At 39.8% G+C, this 24346-nt stretch overlaps 1 protein-coding gene across 12 annotated transcripts in view; it reads left to right on the plus strand.

Annotated features, from left to right (window-relative positions):
• Window positions 1-24346, plus strand: part of CTNND2 (catenin delta 2) — a 655387-nt gene that overhangs the window by 241503 nt on the left and 389538 nt on the right. For all 12 annotated transcript variants that reach the window (XR_010610081.1, XM_065667606.1, XM_065667609.1 and 9 more), the window contains one exon: window positions 19353-19465. Coding sequence is in view for 11 of the 12 variants with exons in the window: in XM_065667606.1 (XP_065523678.1) it covers window positions 19353-19465 (113 nt within the window). In the remaining variant the exon portion in view is untranslated. The remainder of the gene's footprint in view (window positions 1-19352; window positions 19466-24346) is intronic.

Consider the following 24346-nt stretch of genomic DNA (forward strand, 5'->3'; position numbering starts at 1 on the left):
CAAGGAATGGGGAAAGAACACAATAATATAAAAGCTTTGGCTTAAAATCCTGACTTTGGTATGCTAAATATATACTCTTCCTTTTTAAGGCAAAGAGGAAATTACTTTATAAATTTCCAGCACTTGCAGTAATCAGTTTGATGTCACATTTTGCTTGCCAGGTGATTGGGTAATCTAAAATACACAAGGAAAAGACCACAAAACAGAACAGGCCCATTCTGTTCTGTTTTTTTCAGTAGTCTTTCTTCTAAGCTTACAGTTTAGCATTGCAAATGTTGCTGACACTTGTGTATTCCAGGCTGCTGCGACTCCTCAAAAGGGTCTGGATCAAGGAGCCAGACTTACACATCTAAATCGTCTCAGGACTATATCCAGTGTAGCTTCTCAGGTAGAACGGGGAAACAGTGCTTTGCATGGGACAGGCTATTACTGATATTGGAGAGTGTCTGTGAGCAGAGAGGAATGAACCTTGTAAGATAAACCAAGATGGATCATCCATGATCAATTCAGGAAAAAATAAAAAATACAGTTTCCCATGTAACTTTTCATATAATTGGACATCCTATCCATTCCTATCCTCAGGCACACAATGAAGAGGCTATACCTCTCACACTTGTCAGAATGGGAAAACTCATAAAAATTCTCTTGTTTCCTTCAGAATGGGAAAACTCATAAAAATTCTCCTGTTTCGTTCAGGGAAGGAGATGAATTTTAATGTCACAGGAAATTACCTAGTACTGTGTGTGTGTGGCAACGTCCAGTCAAACTTCCCTGCTTCTGGGGTGACCATGTTTGCCTCAGTAACCTTGGCAGTGCTAGCTGCAGACAGGAGTATGCTCCTTAATTCCAGGCACCTGTACAGGCTGAGGCCACTCAGCTGGCAAGCAGCTTTGTAGAAAAGGACCTGTGGGTTGTGGTGAATGCCAAGCTGAACATAAGTTAGCAATGTGCCTTTGTGGCAAAGGTGTCCACCAGTATTCTGGGCTGCATTAGGAGGCATTTTACCGGCGGGTTGAGGGAAGTGATCCTTCCTTCCTGCTCAGCACTGGTGAGGCCACACCTGGAGCACTGGGTCCAGTTCTGGGCTTCTCAGTTAAAGACAGGTACGGACATGTTGGAGGGTATGAGGAGAAGGGCTTCAAAAGATGATGGACTGCACCACCTCTCCTGTGAGGAAAGGCTGAGAGAGCTGGGGCTGCTCAGCCAGAAGAGAAGGCTGAGGGGGATCTCATCAACATCTGTAAATAGCTAAAGGGAGGGTGCAAAGAACAGGGAGTCAGATTCTTTTCTGGTACCTTGGGATAGGACCAGAGGCAGTGGGCACAAATTGGAACACAAGAGCCTCCATTTGAACATCAGGAAATCCTTTTTCACTATGTAGGTGACTGAGCACTGGCACAAGTTACCCAGAGGGGTTATGGAGTCTCCATCCTTAGAGGTATTCAAAAGCTGCCTGGACATGCTTCTGGGGAACTGGCTGTATGTGGTCCTGATGGAGCAGGGGGGTTGAACCAAATGATTTCCACATGTCCCTTTCACCCTGAACCCTTCTGTGATCCTGTAAGACGCCTGCCAAGCATGGTTAGGGACTATTTGTGGTGCTGATATATTGCATTGTGGTTTGTGTGCAGGTTGGGATTTGGAAGTGGCCAGAGTAATCTTGTGTCTTTGATTTGTTCTGCAAACATAGATTGCAATTCCAGATTCTCATTGTTTCAAGCTAGTGAAGATCATTCAGAAGTGTCACATTTCATCTCATTTCTGTCTCTGAGACATTCAGCTGTGCAAATAGTATGGCTTGGACAGAATAATCCCCCAAAAATCATGGTCCTAAGATGCTGAAAAATTTAGGTAAGACTTTAGAACCATGTCTAGGAGATTGGTGAAGTAAAAAAAAATAAAATGAGGTGCCATCGTGGTGCTTCAGTTAATGGCAAGTGCACATCACTACTTCCCCTTAACCAGGGAGCAGCCAGAAATATATCTACCATAGGATCACAGACAACATGCTCTCAGAGGACCCGGCAGGGGAGATGAGCTGAGCGCTTGCCGGCCGTGGCAGAACTCCTTCTGCTTACCTGCACAGCCGGGCACTCGAACCACCATATCGCGTGTGTGAGCCACAGCAGCTCTCATCAGACATGAAAGGAGGTTTCTATGCTGCGTGGTGCTGCCGGTGCCTTCAGCCCCTCCCAGGCTGCGTGACCGGCTTCGCTCCTGCCCCTGATTTCTCAGAGTGCCTTGAGCAGGGAGGCAAGAGCCCTCTGCTGCGGCCGGTGCTTCTCCTTGCCTCCCGACTCCGACCGGTTTGGAGTGGTTTTCCTGGCGCTACCATGGAAACGGTGCCTGCAGTCACAGAAGGGGGAATGCGTGTGGCATTCAGCCGCTGCCAGGTGTGGGGAGGAGAGAGCCTGCATCTTACCCAGTCCAAGTTCCCACTGCGGGGAGAGACCTTGAATTCAACATGGGGGGCAGGGGAGAGAACAGATACGACTCTAAAACACAGCTCAGAAACCAGGGCTGGAAATCAGTTCAAACCCTCTTTCTGCCATTAAATTCACTTAGAGCCCTACATTTAAAATTCAGTATATGCTGGCTTGGTTTTCTTTACTTTGCCTTTCCTTTTCAATACTGTGGTATCGTGAACCAGTGTGTTCTGAAAAGAGAGTTGCAGCTCCTACCTGCTTGTAGGACTAATCGTCAGGGGCTTTAGAGAAGTGCATTGTGTATGCCAGATCTTGGACAAAATTGCGGGGTTATCGACACTGCTAGAGGATTCCAGCATTCCTCACAGGGGGGTAGACACAATTTTGATCATGGTGTTTTGCTGTAATAAGGGCTTGAATTTCAGATGACTTCCACAGTAATGTTAATGAAATAACTTGGAACAAATTGATTCATTCATTATTTTTAGTCTCTCTCTTCTCTCATTTTCCTTTCTTTCGATTTAGTGAAAGTAGTAATGATTCCTGTGATTTTCTTATTTTGGAATTGTATCACAGCAATAATTCTGGTATGCCTCCTGTAAGGAACATCCCTGTAGAGATGCTTCTGGCCATTTTAATCTACCAACAGCTTTCTGAACAGCATTTTGGTGGCAACTGACCGGTCTTTGAACTGGTATCCATCCTATAATTGAGGAAACAGCACCGTTATTTTAGTGAGGCTTGGTAATTCTGGAATGCAGCAAGTGTCTCCCAGAGCCATAACCACGAATCCAGTCCAGTATTCTTTTGTTCCATTCACCATTTTACTTAGAATAAGTAGTGCAAATCTGGGAGTCTTGTTTGTTTGTTTGTTTGAGTTCTCAATAGCAAAACTCTTTTGTGTTTTATTGGAAGGATAGCCTGGATTCCCAAGCTGGATGTGTTATGGATGAAAATACGTCTTTGCATAAAAAAAAAAAAACACAAAAAAAACCCACCACAACAAAACAGATTCATTATGTTTTCTGGTTTCTGTTTTGTATCAATAAATGTATGTTTCACTAATGAGAATGGCCATTGTTAGTTGGACAACTTGTCTCCACTGATGACCTTAAATATATACTGTGGGCAGACTGAGAACAGGGGAAGAATGCATGATACCATTGCCTAATACTCAAAAGCCACCTGTTTTCAGATTTCCAGAACCCAATGAAGTTATGATGTGCTCAGTAACCATCAAAAGCATGCCTGTTACATAAAGAACAATCTTCTTTCATCGCTTTTCAAGTCTGGCTCTTATTTGCTTCATTTGATGTGTCCTACTTGTTTTGGAAGAGTTAGTGAATATGCCATGTGGGATTTTGTCCTCCTTAAGCTGTCTTTTTTTCCGGACCGAAGATTCCCAGCTTCATAGTTCCTTGTACAGAAGCCGTTATCCCTGTAGCCCTTTCTTCTGTCTCTTCAGTTCTGCCACATCATTTCAGATGTGGGAAGAACAGAACTTCATGTGATTTCCAAGATGCTGGCACACCATGAATTTATTCAGTGCCATGAGTCTGTTGGTGCTGTCTAGGTAGGAAAGCAGATGATCAAGTGGTAGTGACGTGACTCTCGTGTCAGTCCACAGTGCTGTTCCTAAGATGATAGGGGCATTGACCATCCAGAGCTCCTGGGTGTGGATGTGGCCATTCAGGTGAGGGAGAGTGGGGAGGGCCTGGTACTCCTTGCTGGGCTAAATGGGGTGGGGACCTCACATGTTGGACTTGTTGCCTAGTGGACCACGAAGCTGGCAAGCATAGGACCTGTAGAGCTCGGCATCTTATTCGGTAGCAGGGGGAGTGAGCAGAAAACCAATAGGATGTCAAACAATGATGCTGCAGAGGTAAGAGCAAAGGGCTCGGTGTGCAAAATACAAGACCAGAAGTAAGCTTAAACAGGGAAGGAATAACAATGCATAGAGCAAGACACCCCAGAAGCTTGTGACCTGAGGCACTTTTCCCTTCATCTGGAAAATTTCAATTGAAGAATGGATCTGAAGTCTTGGGAATAGGCTGGAAGATGAACACATTACCCTGGAAAGGATAACCAGACCAACAACTCGGAAGGTCTGACTTGTGAGGGAAAAGTAGTACTAACAGTAGGAAACTCCCTTCTGTGGTAAACGGAGGTCACAAATCTGATGACACAAAGTCACATGAAGTTTGCTGCTTGCCTGGAGTTAAAATACAGCTGAAATCCTGTGCAGATAGACAACCAAGACTCACCGAGTCCAAGGCTTGCTACTCTTCCAGATGAGCAGCAATGATACTACAAAGCATGATCTGGGGAAAAAAAAAAATAACCAGGACTGAAGAGTCTTTGGTGTTAAAGGAGACAGAAGCTCAGGTTGTTTTCTCCTCAGTCTTTCCAGGGAAGAGTGCAGGCAAAAGCAGGCATATTGTTTAGGTCAATACCTAGCTGTATAGCTGAAGTCAGAGTCTTTCTCCTTCCATGGTCAATGGACTGTGATACACAGATTGAAGAGATCCGCATTTCAAAGAAGTGCAAGGATTCCTTTACCAATAGATTGGGGAGCAATGAAGTGGATATTAAATGAAGGTTAAGGCAGAGTGGGGAGAATCAGGGCTGGAGGGGACAAGGTGAAAGCTTGTGTGGAGCAAAACCATAAGAGAGGCTACTGCATTCCGCTCAGAGAGAGGGAACAGATGGCACATTGTCTCAAGTGCCTGTGCAACAGCCCTCACACACTGGGAAGAAAACAGAAGAAATGAAGTTCCTTGTACAGTCACAGATTTACAATGTTGTTGGGATTACAGTAACTCAGTGAGAGAGGTCATGGACTGGACTCCTGCGATGGACCATTAAGACTGTAAGGAAAGACAGTAGAGGTTGGGTAGAAGAGAAGAAAGGGTTCTGCTCTGTGTAAAAGAACATTTTTAATAAATAGAGGTCAGCTGTGGTCTTTAGAGTGCTTTTGTGTCAAAGAGCCACTGAGAGAGACCTCATGGTTTCTGCTACAGTCCTGGATTAGGAAGAGGAGGTGGATGAACCCTCCTTTGTTGACCTCCAAGAGGCCTCAGGCCTGCAGGCCTTGGTTCTCAAGAGGGAATTCAACCATCCTGATATTTAGTGGGAAAGCAACAAAGGGGTTCATAAGCAATTTGGGAGATTTGCAGCTTGTGCAGAGTACAGCTTCCTACTGCAGTCTGTGGATGGGCCAACTAGGAACAGTGCTCTTCTGGACTGAATGCTTACTAATAAAGACTTGTTTGAAAATATGTATGTCAACAGCAGTGCTGGCTGCAGCAATTGTAGGAGTGTAGAGGCCAAGGGTCTTGAGAAGGACAAGTGATAAAACAAAGACCTGAACTTCAGAGGAGCAGATTTCAATACATTTAGGGAACTGTTAGGAGATCCAATGGGAGTCTGTCTTGGAGCAGCTCAGGAATTTTGGGAGATTTCCCAATATAGCTGCTTCGTGAAGCCCAAGAGCAGCCTATCCCCCTAAGCAGGAAAAGGAGGAGATATAAAAAGAATTTGGTTGGAAAAACACCAAGCTAACTAAACAAGCTGAAATTAAAAAAGAGCACTAGAGCAGTGCAAACAGGGGCAAACTCCCAAAGAGGAGTATAGAAATACTGCTTCAGTGTACAGAGATGCAATTAAGAAGGCAAAAGCTCAGCTGGAGCTAAAACTAGCAAGAGATAACAAGAATAGCATAAAAGTTTCTGCAGGTATGTTAGTAGAAAGCCAGAAGTACAAGCAAGATGTAGGCCCATTGCTGAACAGGGCCAGCAAGTTCATAAAAAAATGACACAGGAAAGGCTGAAGCACTTGGCCTGTCTTCACAGGTAATGTCAGGCCCCAAATCTCTGTCAGGAAGCAATGACGAAGCAAATGACAAACCACTACTCACAGAGGAGGGTCAAGTGAGGGACCATCTGTAGAAACAGGACATGTACAGCTCCTGATAAGGTGCAACTGTGGGTGCTAATGAGACTTGGCTGATACGATCACAAAACTACTTAATGTCATGTCATGTAAGTAAGGGGGTCATGTAAGTAAGGGGAAATCCCATATATCTGGAAAAGAACAAATATTGCAGCCAGCTACAAAAAGGGCAGAAAGGTAGATCTAGGAAGCTACAGGCCGGTCAGCCTAATGTTTCTGGGGAGAAGTATATAACTCATGGAAGAGTTTCTAGGAAGTTGAAGGACATGGGAAATTAGGTTTGGTTTTGCTCCATGAGGATCACCTTTTGCTTATCTACAGGGTATTAAATCTCCCACTTTGTGTCCTGCTTTTTCAGGCTGTGAAAACATCCTTATAAAGTTCTCTGTTGCTGCCCTTCAGCCTTACCATCCTGCATAATTTTGCATTGTTGCCAAACTTGGTCACCCTGTTTTTCACTCCTTGTTTCAAGTTATATATATGTGTATTGAACAGTGTGGAACACAGAACCAGAACTTCACTGCTGGACACCTGTAATGGATGGGAACCTACCTGAGAGCTGGTTCCCTCATGATGGAGAGACATAACAAAGTATGGTTTTGTCAAAGTGTATTTGGTAGAATTTGCATGTTTGTGTTCATTGTGACTGTTCATCAGAATAAGGCAGGACAACATAGGTGTGCTGCTGTTCTATGACCTTCATACTTAGCTGCACTGGGGTGCCTGGCCAATGCTCTCAGTATGGACAGCAGTAAGATCATGAGAAACTGCATGGTCATGCGAGAAAAGAATTACAGAGCTGGCATAAAGCCAGTTGTTTTTCTGAGGGTACAAAAGCAGGACCCTCTTGTAGCTGAATCTAAAGCCTCACCTATGGGTGAATGCACTGCATAGGAACTACCCCAGTTACCTGAGACTCCCAGCATTGGCTGTAATGGGGCTTCCCAGCTTTGAAGTGTGGGCCTGGGTGGTGATTGGTGGCAATTGGTGATGTATTTCTTCTTAATCTCTGTTCTCTCTATGAAGTAATGATTTGGTGCGTTCCTAATTTTCCTCTGTGCTTTACTTATATATGTATATGATTTGCTTTATTGTGCTTATTTACTATATATATATCTATATATAGGGTGTTAGTGTGCATGTTTTTTAGTGTGCTTGTTTAATAAACTGTGCATGTTGCAGGGCTAGTGTGTGCCTGTTAGCAGAGCAATACCCTCAAGTGTGGGAATTTACAACTTATTTCTAGTCTTGACCACCTATTTAAGAAAGTACTTATCCTTACAGAAACTTTCTGGATAAATAGTTTATGTTGATGTCACTGTCCATGTTATAGGCTCCACTAATTCCCCTGATATGACTGGCTGGCATGCTGCTTTTACAGATATTATCCTATAGGTCTTCCTGGAAACTGGCATTGCATTCAATATCTTTCAGTTCTCAGGTACTACATCTGTTTTAAGCCATGTGTTTTTTAGTTCCTTCAGAACTCTTGAGTGAATGATATCTGATCTTCCAATTTGTTACTGTTTGTTTTGTCAGTTTCACGACCCATTCTACAGTCACTTCAATTTCAGGCAGTTCTCAGATAAGACTCCCTCAGTGAGTTCTTAGCATAGGAATTTCCCATGAAATAGCAAAAGCCTGTCTGAAGGATTTGTTTAGTTTCTCTTCAATGAACCCTTTTATATCCTGATAACCCATTGGCTCTACAGACTCTCCAGGCAGCTTCTTGCTCCTGATGCATTTAAAGAAAGATTATTTGTTTGCCTTAATGCTTTTGGTTATTTGTCTCTTAGAACCATATTGTGCAATCTTGAATTTTTACATTTAACCTGTCAGCATTTATGACCCTTCCTTTTCATCATTTGAAGATGATTTCAACTTTCAGAAAGAGTTTTTTTGTTTCTAATGACTTCTTTGCCCTCCTATTTAACTCTGCTAACTTCTTGTTTTATTTTAAGCTTTTCTTGGCGTTGGCTATGTACTACCGGCATGGGGGTATCAAGTCATTTCCATGCTGCCTATGAGGACTTAATAACTCTTAGGTTTAAACAGACTTTTTGATTTTTTTGTTGTGTACTTTATGTGGCTCGTAACTGGCAGATTTTCTGCCTTCTGTAAGGATGTTGGATCTGGGCACAGAATAATCACTTAAAGAGGGGCTTCTCTCCTGCAAGATGTCAAACCATCTTTTGTACATTGCCCAAGACCAAGTCAAGAATTATGTATTTCTTGTTGGCATAGAATCATAGGATGGTTTGGGTTGGAAGACACCTTAAAGATCATCTGGTTTCAACCCCCTGCCATGGTCAGGGACACCTTCCACTAGACCATGTCACCTAAGGCTCTGTCCAACCTGGCCTTGAACACTGCCGGGGATGGGGCAGCCACAACTTCTCTGGGCAATCTGTGCCAGTATCTCACCATCCTCATAGTGAAGAATTGCTTCCCAATATCTAATGTAAATCTTCCCTCTTTTCGCTTTAAAGCTATTTTCCCTTGTTCTATCCCCACATGCCCTTGTCAGAAGTACCTCTCCAGCTTTCTTGTAGGCTTCCTGTAAGTACTGGAATGCATCCTAAGCAGCTGTCTATGATAGTGTCCAAAATTCAGTCTGTGCGCCATGTCTGTCTTTTGAAATTGAAGACTCCCAAAACTATCACACTTTGTATCCTTCTTTCAAAAGATATGTCTCTGCCTTGATGGACAGCTAGTACTGCCAACTCCATACTGTCAACCCATATGTCAACCCATACAAGTTCTTTTTATTCAGTGATATTGTTTATATAATTTGATTCTGAGCTCTTTTGCTATCTTTGCCCATAGTACGAATGTTATACTGAACTGCATGTTCCTTACCTACTTGTTTTCAAACAGGTAACTTTTAGGCTGTAATTTCATTATGAAAACCTTTTTACTTTGTTCAAAAGATGAGCTATTATGAGAATAAGATCATAATGATAGTTCTTAAAACTAACATTTTCATTACTAATTGCTTTTCTCTTTCAGAAAGAACAGTATGAATCTGTTGGGAATTTCCTGTATCTGTGGTATGTCTGCAGGGTAGCCAGAAAAGGAATGAATTGCCTAATTATTTTTCTAGTTCTTTTCTTTGTAATAGAAGACGTCATAAAAAAGGAAAGATCCAAAAGCATAGCTGTTGTGGTTTAAGCCCAGCCACACAGGTCGCTCTCTCACTCCCCCTGCTTCCTCCCTCCCACTCCCGGAGGGATGGGGAGGAGAATTGAAAGAATGTAACTCCCACGGGTTGTCGTAAGAACAGCCCAGTAACTAAGGTATAACACAAACCACTACTGCTGCCACCAATAATAATGATGATAAGGGAAATAACAAGGGAAGAGAATGCAACCGCTCACCACCCGCCGACCGATACCCAGCCCGACCCAAGCAGTGATCTAACCCTTCTGGGTAACTGCCCCCAGTATATATAGTGGGCATGACGTGCTGTGGCATGGGATACCTCTTTGGTTAGTTTGGGTCAGGTGTCCTGTCTGTGCTTCCTCCCAGCTTCCCCTCCTCCCTGGCAGAGCATGAGACTCAGAAAGTCCTTGGTCAGATTGAACATTACTGAGCAGCAACTAAAAACATCGGTGTTACCAGCGCTGTTCCCAGGCTGAAAGTCAAAACCACAGCGCTGCACCAGCTACCAAGAAGGAGAAAAATAACTGCTACTGCTGAGCCCAGGACAATAGTTTAGGCTATTCAAGTGAACTGCTACTGCCACAGAGTCATATGTGAGAGAAAATGTGCAAATCTCAAGGGTTTGCAGTTGTGTAGTTAAAATCTTTTAGCCCGTGCTGTTTGCAAGCTTGTTTTTTCCCATAACACTTAATAGTAGTGAATTATTTAATTAATAATAATTTGCTTAATTATTTAATAAATAATAATTCACTTAATAAGTGAATTATTTGTCCAGTCAATGTACTGTCTGTGAGAATACTTGAATTTTTTGTTTATGAACACTCGAGTATTTGTGCTGAATTTTCCTGCACTTTTGTTGTAATACTTTTAGTTTGAAAGTCCATCCACATTCAGTTAGCATAGCAAACTGAGTTGTGCAAATATACAGAAAATCACGATTCTATGTTATCAGTTGTAAGACAAGAAAAACCAGAATTCTGTAGGTATTAATTTGCATGCTGTAGGTTACCCTAAAAAAAAAAAAAAAGTCAAAAACCTATCTTGCTTTGTTAGATAACACTTGAATCCCTTACTAGCATTGTAATGGCCAGCTTTTTAATAGCTACTCATGGCAATACTCAGTTCTAGTAGCCTAATTAATTCAGAGATTCAACGGTAATTGCAAATTATGGAGTCTGTTCTTGGATATGCTGCACTGACAGTCTGTGTATGGAGTGAGAAATCAGTCTCTCTTACAAGGCAAGGAAAATCAAGAGAAAATCATGCACCAGAACGATTTCTCCAGTGGAAGCAGGAAAAGAGGAAGGTGCTAAATGTCTCTAATATCTTGGACCATTCTGGACAACTGTACAGCTAAGGATCTGTAATGCTGGCTCTTCATCTGCACTTGATGCCTGGGATGCAGTGTGTCTTCGAAATTCTGGAAGGGAGAACTGTTTTAGAGATGTGTAAACAGGAAACTCTTGAACCCCATGAATAAAATGCCAGAGAAGACTTCAGCTCTCTAAACATGTAGATAGACTGTAGAAAAAGTGTTGTGTGTTACTGGTATCCATATATGTTCGTGTGTATACTGACACCTCTGTAGCATCTTGGCATAATGCCCATCAGACCACAGATCAGACGAGAGAAGAAAGGGAGAATGTGAGTTGAGTATGTTGTCAGAAACAAGAAAGGTTTTCTTAGTGCTTCAATATCTAGAACATTTTTAGAAGTTTCACTTTTTGAAACCACATTCTTTCATTTTCTTAGCTTTTCATGGGCCTTTAAACCATACAGTTTTTACATCATAATAAAGCACCTTCCAGCTGCAGCAGGACTGTGTTGCTCTTTTCAGAACAAAATTGCCCTACAGATGTGTATTGGGATATCAAGATTAAAGACATTAGCCCAGTTTTCTGTCTGATATATTAGATTTACCGAGCATGCAAAGTCAGGCTCCAAAAATGGCTACTTTAAATGGAATTACCCTTTTCAACTTAAGACATAGTAAATCTTTGTGCCTGGGCAACTGAGAAGTAAAGGAGAATTACAAGCCAGTGTAACACTGAAAAGTCAGGTTTTGTTACCAAACTCCATGCCTTTTTCTCTCACTCTCCTTGGAGAAGATTCATCATCTTTGAGGTTTTGTTTTTCTCCCACATTGAGCTTTACAATTAATAACAATAAGCCCTAAAGCAAGGAAAAGCTAGTGAGTTAGAAAGTTAATTTATCTTACATCCTCTTTAAATTGCTGCTGCAGAGGGTGGAGAAGTGAAAGTGTGAGATTAGAAAGCTCTTGGTATTTCTAATCCTGTCCTAACACTCCAAGGCTTTTACTTATACTTTATTACTTTGGGGACTGAAGTAGTTTGCATGGGAGGAAGTGGAATAGCATAGCAGTCATGGTGGGTGATAAACCATTGGGATTGTTGGCAAGGGATGCAAAAGCTGGTGAGAAGAAAGGACTGAGCTGAAAGGCTAAAGCTGAATACAAAACAGAGGGTAGAAAAAAAAAAATGGGATAAAAAAGGACCAGGCAATTTGTAGCAGAAAAATGGAGATAATCTGAATAACTTTGGTGATTGTGCTGGAGAAGAAATAATACAATTTTCCTAGGAACAGAAGTCCAGGCAATTGGGCAGCCTGCCTTCCGAGAGCAAGGCTTGCCTGTAGCTTACAGAGGAACAGGGCAGTGTGCCTGGACTGCTGAAACATGCAACTGAATGCATTTGTGACCTCATTTGTATCAGAGTCCTAAAAATAGAAAATAAAATAGGGTCTGATTTCTATAAAAGTTGTTTAAAGTGTGAAAGGGGCTTCTCTGATGTAATCTTACATGGAAAAGAAGGAATAGTGTATTTCTTAAACACTATAATCAGTCAAACTGGTTTTCTAACCTGTAAATGATCCATATGCATAATAGCCCAGATTCCATGCTAGTCTCTTGCAAAGAAGCATGGGTTTGCTAAAACCCTGAGATCAGCTGAAAGGAGTAAGCTAGAGGAATGCAGGTTGAGGCTGCTAAAATACTAGCACTTTGATGTGTCTATGTAGGGGTTGATGATCACAGAATCTGATAGCCACTGACCTCTTATAATAAGGGTTGGTATAAAACCTTGGGAAAATTTCCAGAATTCATCAGTTACAGGATCATAGAAAAAATAGGTTAAAAGAGACCTCCAAGCAGATGTAGCTTCAGTGCTTCTCTCTCTCCCAGCTGGGGTTATTCAGAAGAGAATGGAGTTGTCTCTTCTGAACAGCCCCAGCTGTCTCAGTTTGTCTTCCAGGAGGTCCACCAGCCCTCTTAGCATTTTTGTGGCCCTCCTCTGGTCTGTGTCTTTCTTGTGGTCCGTACCCCAGAGCTGAACACAGTACTCCAGGTGGGGTCTGTCAACCTGCTGGCCAGGCTTCTTTTTACGTAGCCCAACATGCAGTTGGCTTTCTGGGCTGCAGGTGCACATTCCTATCTCACACCTGATTTTTCATCTACTTACCTCATATTTCATCCCTCCCTTTCCTTATGTCTCCTGTTCTGTTCTCCCCAACCATACTTCTTTTCCTCCACTGGCTACTCCCATTTTTCCAGAACTTCTTCAGCACCCCTTAACACCACCTATCAGTAAAACAATAATAATCCCCCGTTAAGAAGTAAGAGTCTGCAATTAGATCCTCCCTAGACCTTCCCTTTTCCATGCTAAACAGCCAAATTCCTTCAGCTTCTTCTTGTATGACATTCTATGTGCTTCAGTCTTCTAACCATCTTTGTGGCCCTCTGGTGGTCTTGCTTCAAAATCTTGTCATGTCCTCATGGCCCAGGACCAGATACTGTACTAAAGATGTAGCTTCAGGAGTACCAAATAAAATGGAATAATGACTTCCTTGTTCTACTAGTGGCAGTTCTGCTAGTGCAATGAAGTAAGTGGTTGGCCATCATCACCACAGAAATGCACTGCTGAGTCAGAACTTGTTGTCAACCAGACCCTCAGATCTTTTCTGTGGATATGCTGCACTGTTACATGGGATTTCTTCCTCCATGAAGGATTTTTCATTTTCCTTTCTTGAACTTCATGACACTATGGTTGGCCTGTTCCTACAGATTGTCAGGGTTTCTCTGAGTGGAGTCCTACCCTCCAATGTATGAATGCTTCGTTAAGGTTGATGTTGTCTGGAAACTTGCAGTTGCACATAGTTGCAGTCAGAGCTTCTAACAAGACTTTTTTCTTTCTTTCTTTTTTTTTTTTTTTTTTAAATCATAAGTTTTTTGGCCTCCATTAAGATCCTTCAACAACATACCCACCACTGAATTTCTGAATTTGCTACCTCTCTGCTCATCTGATTATTAGCTTGTTGTTTTTTCCCTCCTCTCCCCCCATTTTATTTACTGAAAGGGAAGAATGAAACAATCCCATGAAAAAGTACCAGGGAAAACACAGTCCAGCAATGGAGAAAGTAGAGAAGCTGAAAGAATTGAATACTGTGTTCTAAAGCACCAGTTTTAAAGCTTCTGAACAGCATTCAGTGTTAGATGGATAGGGGCATTGCTAGTGACGTTTATATCTTGTTTGAAAGCATCAAGACATTCTGTTTTCTTTCTAGTTACAGGATGGGCTGTCAGGTCTGGTTTGTGTTTATGCTGTCCCTAGATTCCTGCCAAGTTAAACTTCCCTAGATTTTGATGATTTCCTCGGGAAGTATGTGCCCCAATTCTATCTGCCTATGTGTGTCCAGTATGATAGGTTAAGAATGGCTTGTTGCCAACACCACACTAAGTAATGGCATTTACTTGGATTTTATCCTGTGCAGTATATGGAATTATGCATGATGCCATAGGATGTGCACAGCAATATACACATACTGCCTTGTGATGCTGAGGTACACTTTTTCTGGTTTAGTAGGTTACAGCAAAATAGAACCAAAGTTCTGCATTTCTACATTCAATGTACTTTAGGAAGTTCTCTGGTTTCTAAAATGGCTCTTATGAGAGGTTTCAGTCCAGGAGATGATTTATTTGTTTGTGTAGCTGTAATCGGACTTTCTCTATTCATCCCACCAGGGATTCCCAGCCTTACCTCAGTGCTGTTATTTATCTGTATTTGAAGATTCAAATGATCATCAATGCACCAATTTGGTTTTATGTAGCGTGTTTACAGTCAAAAGCTAAACACTTTTCTTCTTTTAATGTTATGAACTTAAGATTCTTGGGAATTCAATAAGGCTGTTCAGCTGAAATTTAGATTTTATTTTTTTATCAGCTGCTTTTTACTGTCTCTACAGATTTTGCTGTGTCTTTTGCTCAGCATCAATATACATCTCTGTGTGAAAGGATTGAAGGATTACTTTAAGATTACAAAGGACAGAGTAAAGCGGGATCTATTCTGAGTATCTGCCAAATATATTTTGACCTGTTTTACTGCTCCCAACATTCACATGGGTCAACACAGACCCCTTGGCAGGTGCAAAACATAAAAATAACCAAATACCCTCTTATTTGGTATGCCCTGAGCTCAGGAGTTCATAACCTGTCCAAAGGCTGTGAACTTTTCAATCAGGCTTATTCAATTTCTGGACCACTGTGAAATGTATCACCTAACTCAGGTCTTATTTAATGTTTGACATTTTAGTGGCTGCAGAGGGTAAGTAAAACATAAATCTCATACTGAAAAGGCAAATGCGTCCAATTGCTGTCTATGGAATAATGAATATTTTTTACAGAAAAACTCATGGTAGCGGACAAACACCACTTTTAAGCAGAAATTGCTTCAGGCCCTAGCAGTTACATGGTCTTTTTATCACTTCAAAACATTTTGATAACATTACCATGATGTTCCTCCTTTTCCAAGCTGCTCTCTTGAGTGATTTCTCTGGATTACTCGCAACATTATGTCTAATCTTTCTGTTGGTTTCCCACTCCCACACCCTTTATGGTGCCAAGGATTGCCAGACTGGTCATTTCACAGTGCAGTGCCTGTGCATGTCCACTTGCTTTGGCACCATTGCCCTGTGTAGCACAGTCTGTGAAGTTGCACTTGACACGGCATTACTTCAACTAATGTTGCTGTTGCGAGGTAGTTTCTGCAGTTCTTCATTCTGCGATTGTCTTGACAGCAGATTTGCATAATCAGTGGGTAGGAATTTGTTTTTAATTTTGATGTTGCGATTAGCTTGATTCAGACAAATAATAGAAGGTTGTGCAGATAACACAACATGGCATGAACTGGTGAAAATGATTGTAAACAGAATAAATAAGACAAATGATGGAGTCAGGTTCAGTGGTTATTTTTATAAAATGTAAGCAAATACTATTTCTAGTGTCTGTCTTCTGGTACTGTGACAGCTGCTTGAAATCTAAACATATGGATTTATTCAAATATTAGTCACTCTCACTGCCTTCTTGAATGAAGTGAAGGAAGCTTATTCATTAGTTTTCTGCCAGGGATTCTTGGTACGGACGGATAGCAGACTCTCACAACTTTTGCTTCAGTTCTTCTTTTCTTCTTTCATTCTAAAGGCAACCTTGTGGTCCTGCACCTTTGCCATCTTACAAGGGAATACCTAACACAGTTGTTTGTTAAATTTAGTGTAGAGGATAATTCTGAGGTAAGAATTGTTTGGCTCTGGCCCTTCACATATCCCACCCCTCCACCTTTTGTCTCCTTCCTTCCATCCCTAACTTCAGATGGCACCTGACAGAAGACAGTTAAGTGAGAAATATCAGCAATTAAATCAAGCTAGTAATAAAGTTACTGTTCAGCTATTGTAGCCGTTTTCATGCATTAGAAACCCAGATTATTTTTTTTCTTAAGTGATCCAGCGTATCTCTGCTTCCTGCTGGAGGAGGAACATAAACACAACTGTCCTTTTCCAGTCATCTCTGCAGGATAGGACTCAAATAGCGTGGGCAGTGAAACCATGTTACACTTTCTACATCTTATGAACAGAGTGCCATCTATAAGGGCACAATTACCAAGAAAGAGGCTGTTTAAACTGATGATTTTAGGATGTTTGTTTGAGTAGCAATTTGTATAGGAGGCCTGAAATATTAGTGGAGGATGAATCATGAAGTATACTAGAGAATAAAAGAAAGAAGGAATCTGGAAAAGAACAGAAAGGGGTAAGTAGGAAGGAAAGATAAATGACAGACTCAAGAGTAGAAGAGTATATTTTGGAGATTAGAATAATGAACAAAACCTGTTCTGTAGATGAAGTAATCATGACATAAAAGTTAGGAAAATGCTGAATTGTGTGGAAAGTAGTCACCTGGAGTGCTTAACTGAAGAAATACAAAGCATAGAAAATATACGAGAACATAGAGAATTGTACAAAGGTTGGAAAGGACCTTGAGATCATTCCAGATAGCAGAAGAAAAAGGCAAAAGAATATTTACTGTTCAAGTATTTCAGTAATACAAGTTTGGAGGCATTTCTATATTTATTTGACTTGGGATAGCGTGGACTAAAGGGAGCTGGAGAGAGGTTGTTTGCACACCTACTAAAATAAAAGGATGCAATCAGCTACATGTCTGGGGAAAGGCAGATGTAAGGTGATTCTTAGGTTCTCTTTGCAAGGTTATGAGGACAGCTGCACCTTCTCACTAGGTGGGTAAAAAAGTGCCCTCGGTAGGCTATGACAAAGAACATCTCTGACCTGCCTCACCTGGCATGGCGGGAAGCGAAGCTGGGTGGATGACAGTGTATATACTAAGCATCAGAATGTGCATCAGTACCATTGTCATGATAGATTCAAGTAACTTAAACAGTGCAGTGGAACAGAATAACTGTGAAAGCTTTTGCTTTTATTTTAAAAGTAAACTTAATGCTCTGTTTGGTTTTGTTTGGCATTTTATACTATCAGGATTTCTTAGTGCTTACATGCTTTGACAGAGGCATGCTTGCATAACAAATACTATACCACATTGATTTTAAATTCTTCAAAACTTCAGTAATATTTCTGTTGCAGTCCTTTCTGCAGTAGGGGTATTATTTTATGCAAACAAGGCCAGGATTTGAGTAATGACTCTTGAAAAGTTGACCAACAGTCTCTTCATTTTTTTCAGACAATTGATTCTACTAAGTGAGAGACAAATGCGCTCTGTGAAGTAGGCATATATGAAATAGGTGATTTTTATTAGGTAGTTTTTTTAATAGTCCTGCTTACAAATAACACTGAAAAAGTAATTTCTGAGTACTACAAAAATGTGCAGAGAATATTATGAACTGTGATTACTAATGGACTATTAACATTCAGTGAGCAGCCATGTTTTGCTCTTTACATCAGTCTGACTTGGTAGTATTCTTGTACTCTGGATAGTGTTGCTTGGAATAACAAATACAGAATTAAGTAGGCTTTGTCAAATACTCAGTGACCATTTAAGTACACACAGTACCCTATTTCCTGCTATACAGAACCTGTGTGGACTCCCCTTAGTCACAATGCGGGACACCAAGCTATTTGATGCCAGTAACAAGAGAAACAGAGAGGACTGATGCAGCTGAATTAGGTAGAGTGACCACCAGCCATTCCTTTCTCCGTTTTAAGTTGTGGTTTGCCTTGTTTCAGAGATTTAAAAAGTTTAATGCCTCCATTTACCCTTTGTTTCTTGGTCAAAGGTTTTAGGTAGCAGATATGAGGAAGAGTTCCGAATCTTTTTCTCCAACTATTTATTTCTTTCTCTGAAATACCAAGGTCTTCAGTGGTGCTTGGTGTATGCAACTTATTTCCAGGGGTGTTTTTCTTCCAGGCAAGGCATTGCTGGGGAGTTGTTCAAGGGACTCTCTCTCATAGCTCCAGATTAGGGGAGCTTTTGGAAGAAGAGAGAGAAAGAGATAGTGGGTGCATTTGTGTGGACACAGGAATGACTTAACAAGTGAATTATCAAAAATACTTCTCCTTCAGCCTTCAACAAACCCAAGGAAAAGGTGCAAGAAAGCTGTTTCTGTTTACCTGCAAAAATGACTTCATGTAACCATAACCAAAATGAAACCACGGCAACTTTTGGAAAATTTATAACAAACATTAATTCCCTAGAAGCATCTCAATTTTGTATTTGATAAAACTGCTGCTGCCATATGTGGCAAATGCAGCTCTTTATGGCATAGTGGGGATTTTACTTGTATTGATTTTGCCTTTACTTCTAATTGAAAAAAAAACTTTTATATAACACAAAAAACTCTTTAGATTTTTAAGCTCTGCAGATAAGTCTTACCTTGTGGGACTGGTTTGGCTTTCTTGACAGAATAAAAGGATATACATTCAATTAGCGGAAGGATTTTTAACACAGCTTTTGTCTGAAACTACTTGAGTTTTCCTTTTATGCATCATTAAATGCAGAAATTAAACTGCCTGCAGTACATATCAACACACCTTCAATTTACTTTATTTTGCTAGTGTGTACTGTGATGGTTGTCTTTTTTGACTGCAAAAGCTTTTGTCACCACGTGATCGTCTGCAGAACTTTGCATCTTTTTTTTTTTTTATAGTACCGCAAATTATTCTTATTCGTAATCATACTTATATCGGCTTGTTAAGTCATTTGTGTGCTACTAAGAGGTCTCCGTGAACTATGAATGATTCTGACGTAGGCCTAAATTGTTTAATGTATTTGGAAATTCTGTTTCTGGTAAAGTGTCTCATTCCATGACGTACATCATTAGAGTAAACGAATGAATGAATAAGTGTTACTACTGGAATTTGAACTGTGAATGTGTTCGAAAAGGAAAAACCAAAAGCTTTCCTATGGGATATTATACTAACAGTTCTTGAACAAATTATAATTTTATGTGTGGAAATTCATAATCTCAAAAGAAGTAAAACCAAATGGTTTATTTTTTTCAGGAACTGCAGTTTGAGAGACTGACTCGAGAACTTGAGGCTGAACGTCAGATTGTAGCTAGCCAGCTAGAGAGATGTAAGCTTGGATCAGAAACTGGAAGCATGAGCAGCATTAGGTAATGTACAAATTGTTAATTTCTTTGTAACGTAATTAATTTTGTTGCTGTTATGAATTGCCACCGAGAACAAGATTGAACATCTTTTTGTTCTTTGTTTTGTTTTTTTTTAAATACACACCACATGCTCCACAAAGGGAGCATGATTTTAGTAGAGCTTAAAAATGTGCATTTTTATTTGCTTTTTAGAAAGAGAATTTCAGGAAGAGGCTTAATTTCATGCAGTTTGACATCTGATTTGCCCCATAACTAAATAATAGTCACATTTGGAATTTATTGATTTGCTGTAGTCTGAATGGATTAACAGTAAAACTCCTGTTTCTGTTACCAAGAAAGCTGTATTTTTCAGCCAGAGATTTTTAGCTTCTTCTAGCCGAAATGTATTGAGAAGTTTTGTGAACCTGTTTTCTACTTCATTTAAGGTATTAAAAGCTTTAGTGATAATTACGTAAATCTGCTGACCTGACATTGAACTGTAATGATAAGATATGAATCATTCTGCTTTTTTTTAACATTGGCTTTCTTTAATTAAGAAACTGTTGTGATACATTGTTCGGGTGATGGCGAGTTGAATTAAGAAACTGTAACAAAAGGAAGCTGATGTCTCGGTCAGTTTGGTGTGAGTAAAGATATTGTAGTTTTGAGCTTCTGGTTTCTTTGTTTTCTCAGGTGAACCTAATAAATGATAGGTGGTAGAATCCGAGTTACAACGATTAAGAAAAAACCCATTGTACAGATGTATCTTGTGTTTTTATCAGTGGAAATACTAAGTGTGTTACCTTTTCAATATATAAGATAAAGTATGATATGCTAAGCTTAGTGCCAAGTTCTGGGTGATACTAGTAGAAAAACTACAAAACTATCTATCACTATTGGAAGAAACTCTTTAAGCAACTCAGACTACACATCAATCAAATAAATGATTGATTGATAGTAAATAATTATTCAGTAGAATGGCAAAGATACAGCAAAAATACTGAATCTAACAGTTCAGTTAAAATGGCAAAAGTCAGAAGAATCTTTCACTAGTTCAGCAGAAGCTGTACAAGAAGTTGACTTGAATATAAAAATTTTTAATAATTCAAGTGAGAATTAACTCCCTAAGATAAAATCTTACTTTATTCTATATAATCTTTTCCACCAACTGGACTTATATCAACATTAGAGAAACTATATTACTTAGAATTATTTAAGCACAGAGGAGGTAATATTTACCAATGCAGTACTAGATTTTCACCTTAAGTACCCTAAGTGCGCTCCCTCAGTACTTTAAAGTGTGGTGTGACTGCATTTCCAAAAAGCTGTATGAACTACTGAATAATACTATTATTTTAGGATTATCCCAGCCAGTGGTACGGAGGCTGGGAAGTTTCTTGTTTAGAGGAAGATATTTTCTTGGTTAAGTTCTTTCCTGCTGGTGAAGTTATACTTTTGAGTTATCAGTGGCACCAAGGTCACTCACTCAGCTGTTTCTGAAGAGGCTCCAGTTTGTTGGAAAAGTTTAATATTTTGACTACTAATTTCTGTGTGCAATAAATTCATACCTAAAACAACAGGAGATTTCGTGCAATTTTTTGACATCTGTAATTTGCACCAGAAACATTTTACATATGAGAGTTTAACAGTACTAGCCTTTCAACTAAAAACATTGTAAGAAATACTTGAAATACTCTTGTCCAGAAGATATCATCAAAAGCTTACAAATATATAGGTGTTCATAGACTTAACAATTGCTTTAAAAAGGAAATCAATAATAGTCTAATATTGTTTGTGCTGGCTTGTTGGTTCTCCCATGCATATTAAATGAATAGTTTTTTGTTAGTTTTAAAAATAATGAATCATTGTGGGAGGGGGTAGAACTAACACAAATGTTAAGTGAAGTCAAAAGCCAGTCTGGCTGCTGTGCTGACTTTCCAGTGCTCATTCAGATTTGGGAATATTCCTTTTGACTTAGTATAGTGAGACAAAAACTTGGAAGATAAAGAGCTATGTAGTGGAATAATATGTGTTAAGGAAAAAAAGTATCCAACTTGTTAGAGTCTTTTGGAATCTGTGGGAGCAGAAGAGGCTTGCTTAAAAATACCTCTTTTCATATATATGGCTGCTGTGAAGCTAAGCTTTTCAGACACACCTGCTTTAATTCAAAGTAATTAATGTTGTGTTTTTAAAATTCCTTCCTGATACAGGGCAATTGGAAGATTTTGCCATCTTTATTTTATTAAGCTACTGAATAATTGTTTTAAGCAAGATTTCCTGGCAGAACACAAACTAAAATCAGGCCTTGTAGCTGTTATTACTAAGCTTTTACTGGTAAAGAGCTTTTTAAAGCAATCCTTTAATCAGTTGCATTTATTCTAAATACTGTCAGTATTCAAAGTGAAATCCTACCTCTAAGTCTCCAGCAGAAGTAGAATAATACACATCCTTCAGTGATGTCACTGTTGGCTGGTGACACATAGATTTATTATTCAGATGCTTTTCCATATCAAGGAATAATCAAACTGGACTGACTGTAATCAGCATATTTTAGTATTGGGAAGTTAAGATTATTTTTTTCCTGCTCCAAAATAATTCACTCCAAATATCTGAAAAGCATTTTCGTGTTAATATTTGCTACCTTGTACCCAAACATCTAAATTTAGTAATGGAGCAGCAGTCCATATTTACAATTTTAGTCAGTCTAAAATAGCTTACAGTGGTGTTTTTTGCTCTGTCCTGGTCTAACATCTCAAAAGTACTGCAGGTAGACATAATAAGTAGTTATAGTGCTCTTTGTTGTGGAGATACGAGGAAAATTGATCTTAGCTTTAACTCCATGGTATAGTAGTTTCATGGAGTCTTCCTGTATGTCTTAAAATCGTGACTTTGAAACCAGGTTTTAGGAACATGCTAAAGGGCTGTTATTTCTGCCTTCAATTTTGTGTTCTGTACTCATCTTGTGCATTTGACAGTTGGCCCATAAGGAGTTGTGTATCCAGCTGTACCATGAAGCTCTATGTGGCTCATTTTTCAGTCCTTAAAGACTTCCTATTTCTTGACATAGAAATTTGGATCCAGAAAGTAATGCACAGAATTATGCAGCCTAGATCTGTAATGGGAATCACTGTGTCTTACACTGGTATAGCTCCATATCTCACACTGATCAAGCTTGGTGAGAGGCACCTCTGAGTAGACAGGAAAGAATCTGACACTCAGTTTCTGTGATACAAAGTGGTATTGCTGTACTGTAGTTTGCCTGTAGATGTGCCAATATGTTCAGAAGAGATTGTAGTGGTAGATGTGCCAGTTTGTTCAGAAGAGATTGGATTAGCCAGAACTGACTGCTCTATCCAAAGCTCTGATTGTGACAAGTCTTGCTTCACTGAAGGGACACAAAAGCTCTGGTCTTCCACAGGACCATTTCCTAACCTTTTAAGAATTTATTTGGGCATGTGAGGAAACACCACAGCTTAAATATTGTTCATCATTTCTGTGCCTACCTCTCTCACAGATGGGCCCCATCAGAATACCCAAAGTAAATTTTGTCATATCCTTGATCGGTAGTCATTTTTTAGAGGGTTAGGGAAATTCTTCCAAAAGAGCTGAAGTGCATTCTCTTCAGGAACAGGTTCTTGGCTGTGCATCAAAGGGAGAATCAATGGCTTCTGATAAAGCTGAATAAAATGCTTAGACCATGAAGTAGGACAAAATTAGGGAACTCTTCCGTGCCGCAGAGTTTTCCTCTGGCAGACTCTGAGCAGTTCATTACTCAGCTTGCTGAATATTAAAATTTCATCATAAATTGCATAAGGAGCCAAGTCATGTTCGATACTGCTCCATCCCTCTGGCTGAGGTGCTTGTTCCTTCTGTGCCAGATCCATCAGTGTGTCACCTCCTTTTGTACAGAGGGCAATTAGATGCTGGAATTATCTTTGAGATCTTCCATCTCTGATCATTTTAAGCACCTGTTAATGTATTTCAGATTTCTGAATTTCTCACAGCCATATAATGTAGTTCCTCAAAACAAAAGCTGATGAAAGTGAGAATGTTTTTTTTTTTTCCTGCCAGAGATGAAAACAAAATCTTAGAGTCACTTTGAAAAATCAGCTACGTGTTTTCATATTTTCTGTTTTCTCTTGAAACAAGTCAGAGAAAATATTTCCATAGAGTAGAACAACTGAACAAGTAAGAAAAGAGATTTCATGCATACATGTGTAACACATGTATGTCTTTACAAAAACAAGTGTCCTTTGGACTTCGGTGAAGAACTATACTTGTTAGTAAACCCTTAAAACACGTTTCTGTTTCACATTCTTTATAAGTGTTTTATGTGAGCAACTTATATTTGTTTACATTTGTGTTTTTTTATGGAGCCTTACTGTTTGAACTCCAGAATTTAGCTCAAGCATAGCCCACTCTTAGAATATGCAGTTTGCAAATTGGTCAGGCAATCAAATTTTTCAAAACTGAATTTCAGCCCTCCACTGAAATTTGGAGAAGTGATTTGCCATTTGCTATTGAAAGTCTCCTGAAAAGCCTGGATCATCCTAAGCAATATGCTACAATTTCTGTATTTTACAGAAAGCAAAAATTTAATAGAACTCATTGAATTGCATGGAAAACTTACCTGCTTTGTATATGCTTTTTTTGGTGTAGTTTTCTGTCTTAGAGTTGCTTGCGTATTCATACTTCTTTGCTCTTGAAACTGATGTTTTACTTAGGAGGATACAGTTTTTGCAAATTCCCTGAAAAAAACCATCCAGCAAGTCTAACCCATAAGATCCTTCATTTCAAGAGCATTTAAGAGAGAGATGAAATGCACTGTGACATAGGTAGACAATTTCTGCTGTGTCAGTCAAGTAAATAAAATTGCAGTTATAAAGTTTTCCTGTATAGCTATAG

The sequence above is a fragment of the Lathamus discolor genome, chromosome 2, assembly GCF_037157495.1.
Source record: "Lathamus discolor isolate bLatDis1 chromosome 2, bLatDis1.hap1, whole genome shotgun sequence".
NCBI classification, from domain to species: Eukaryota; Metazoa; Chordata; class Aves; order Psittaciformes; family Psittacidae; genus Lathamus; species Lathamus discolor.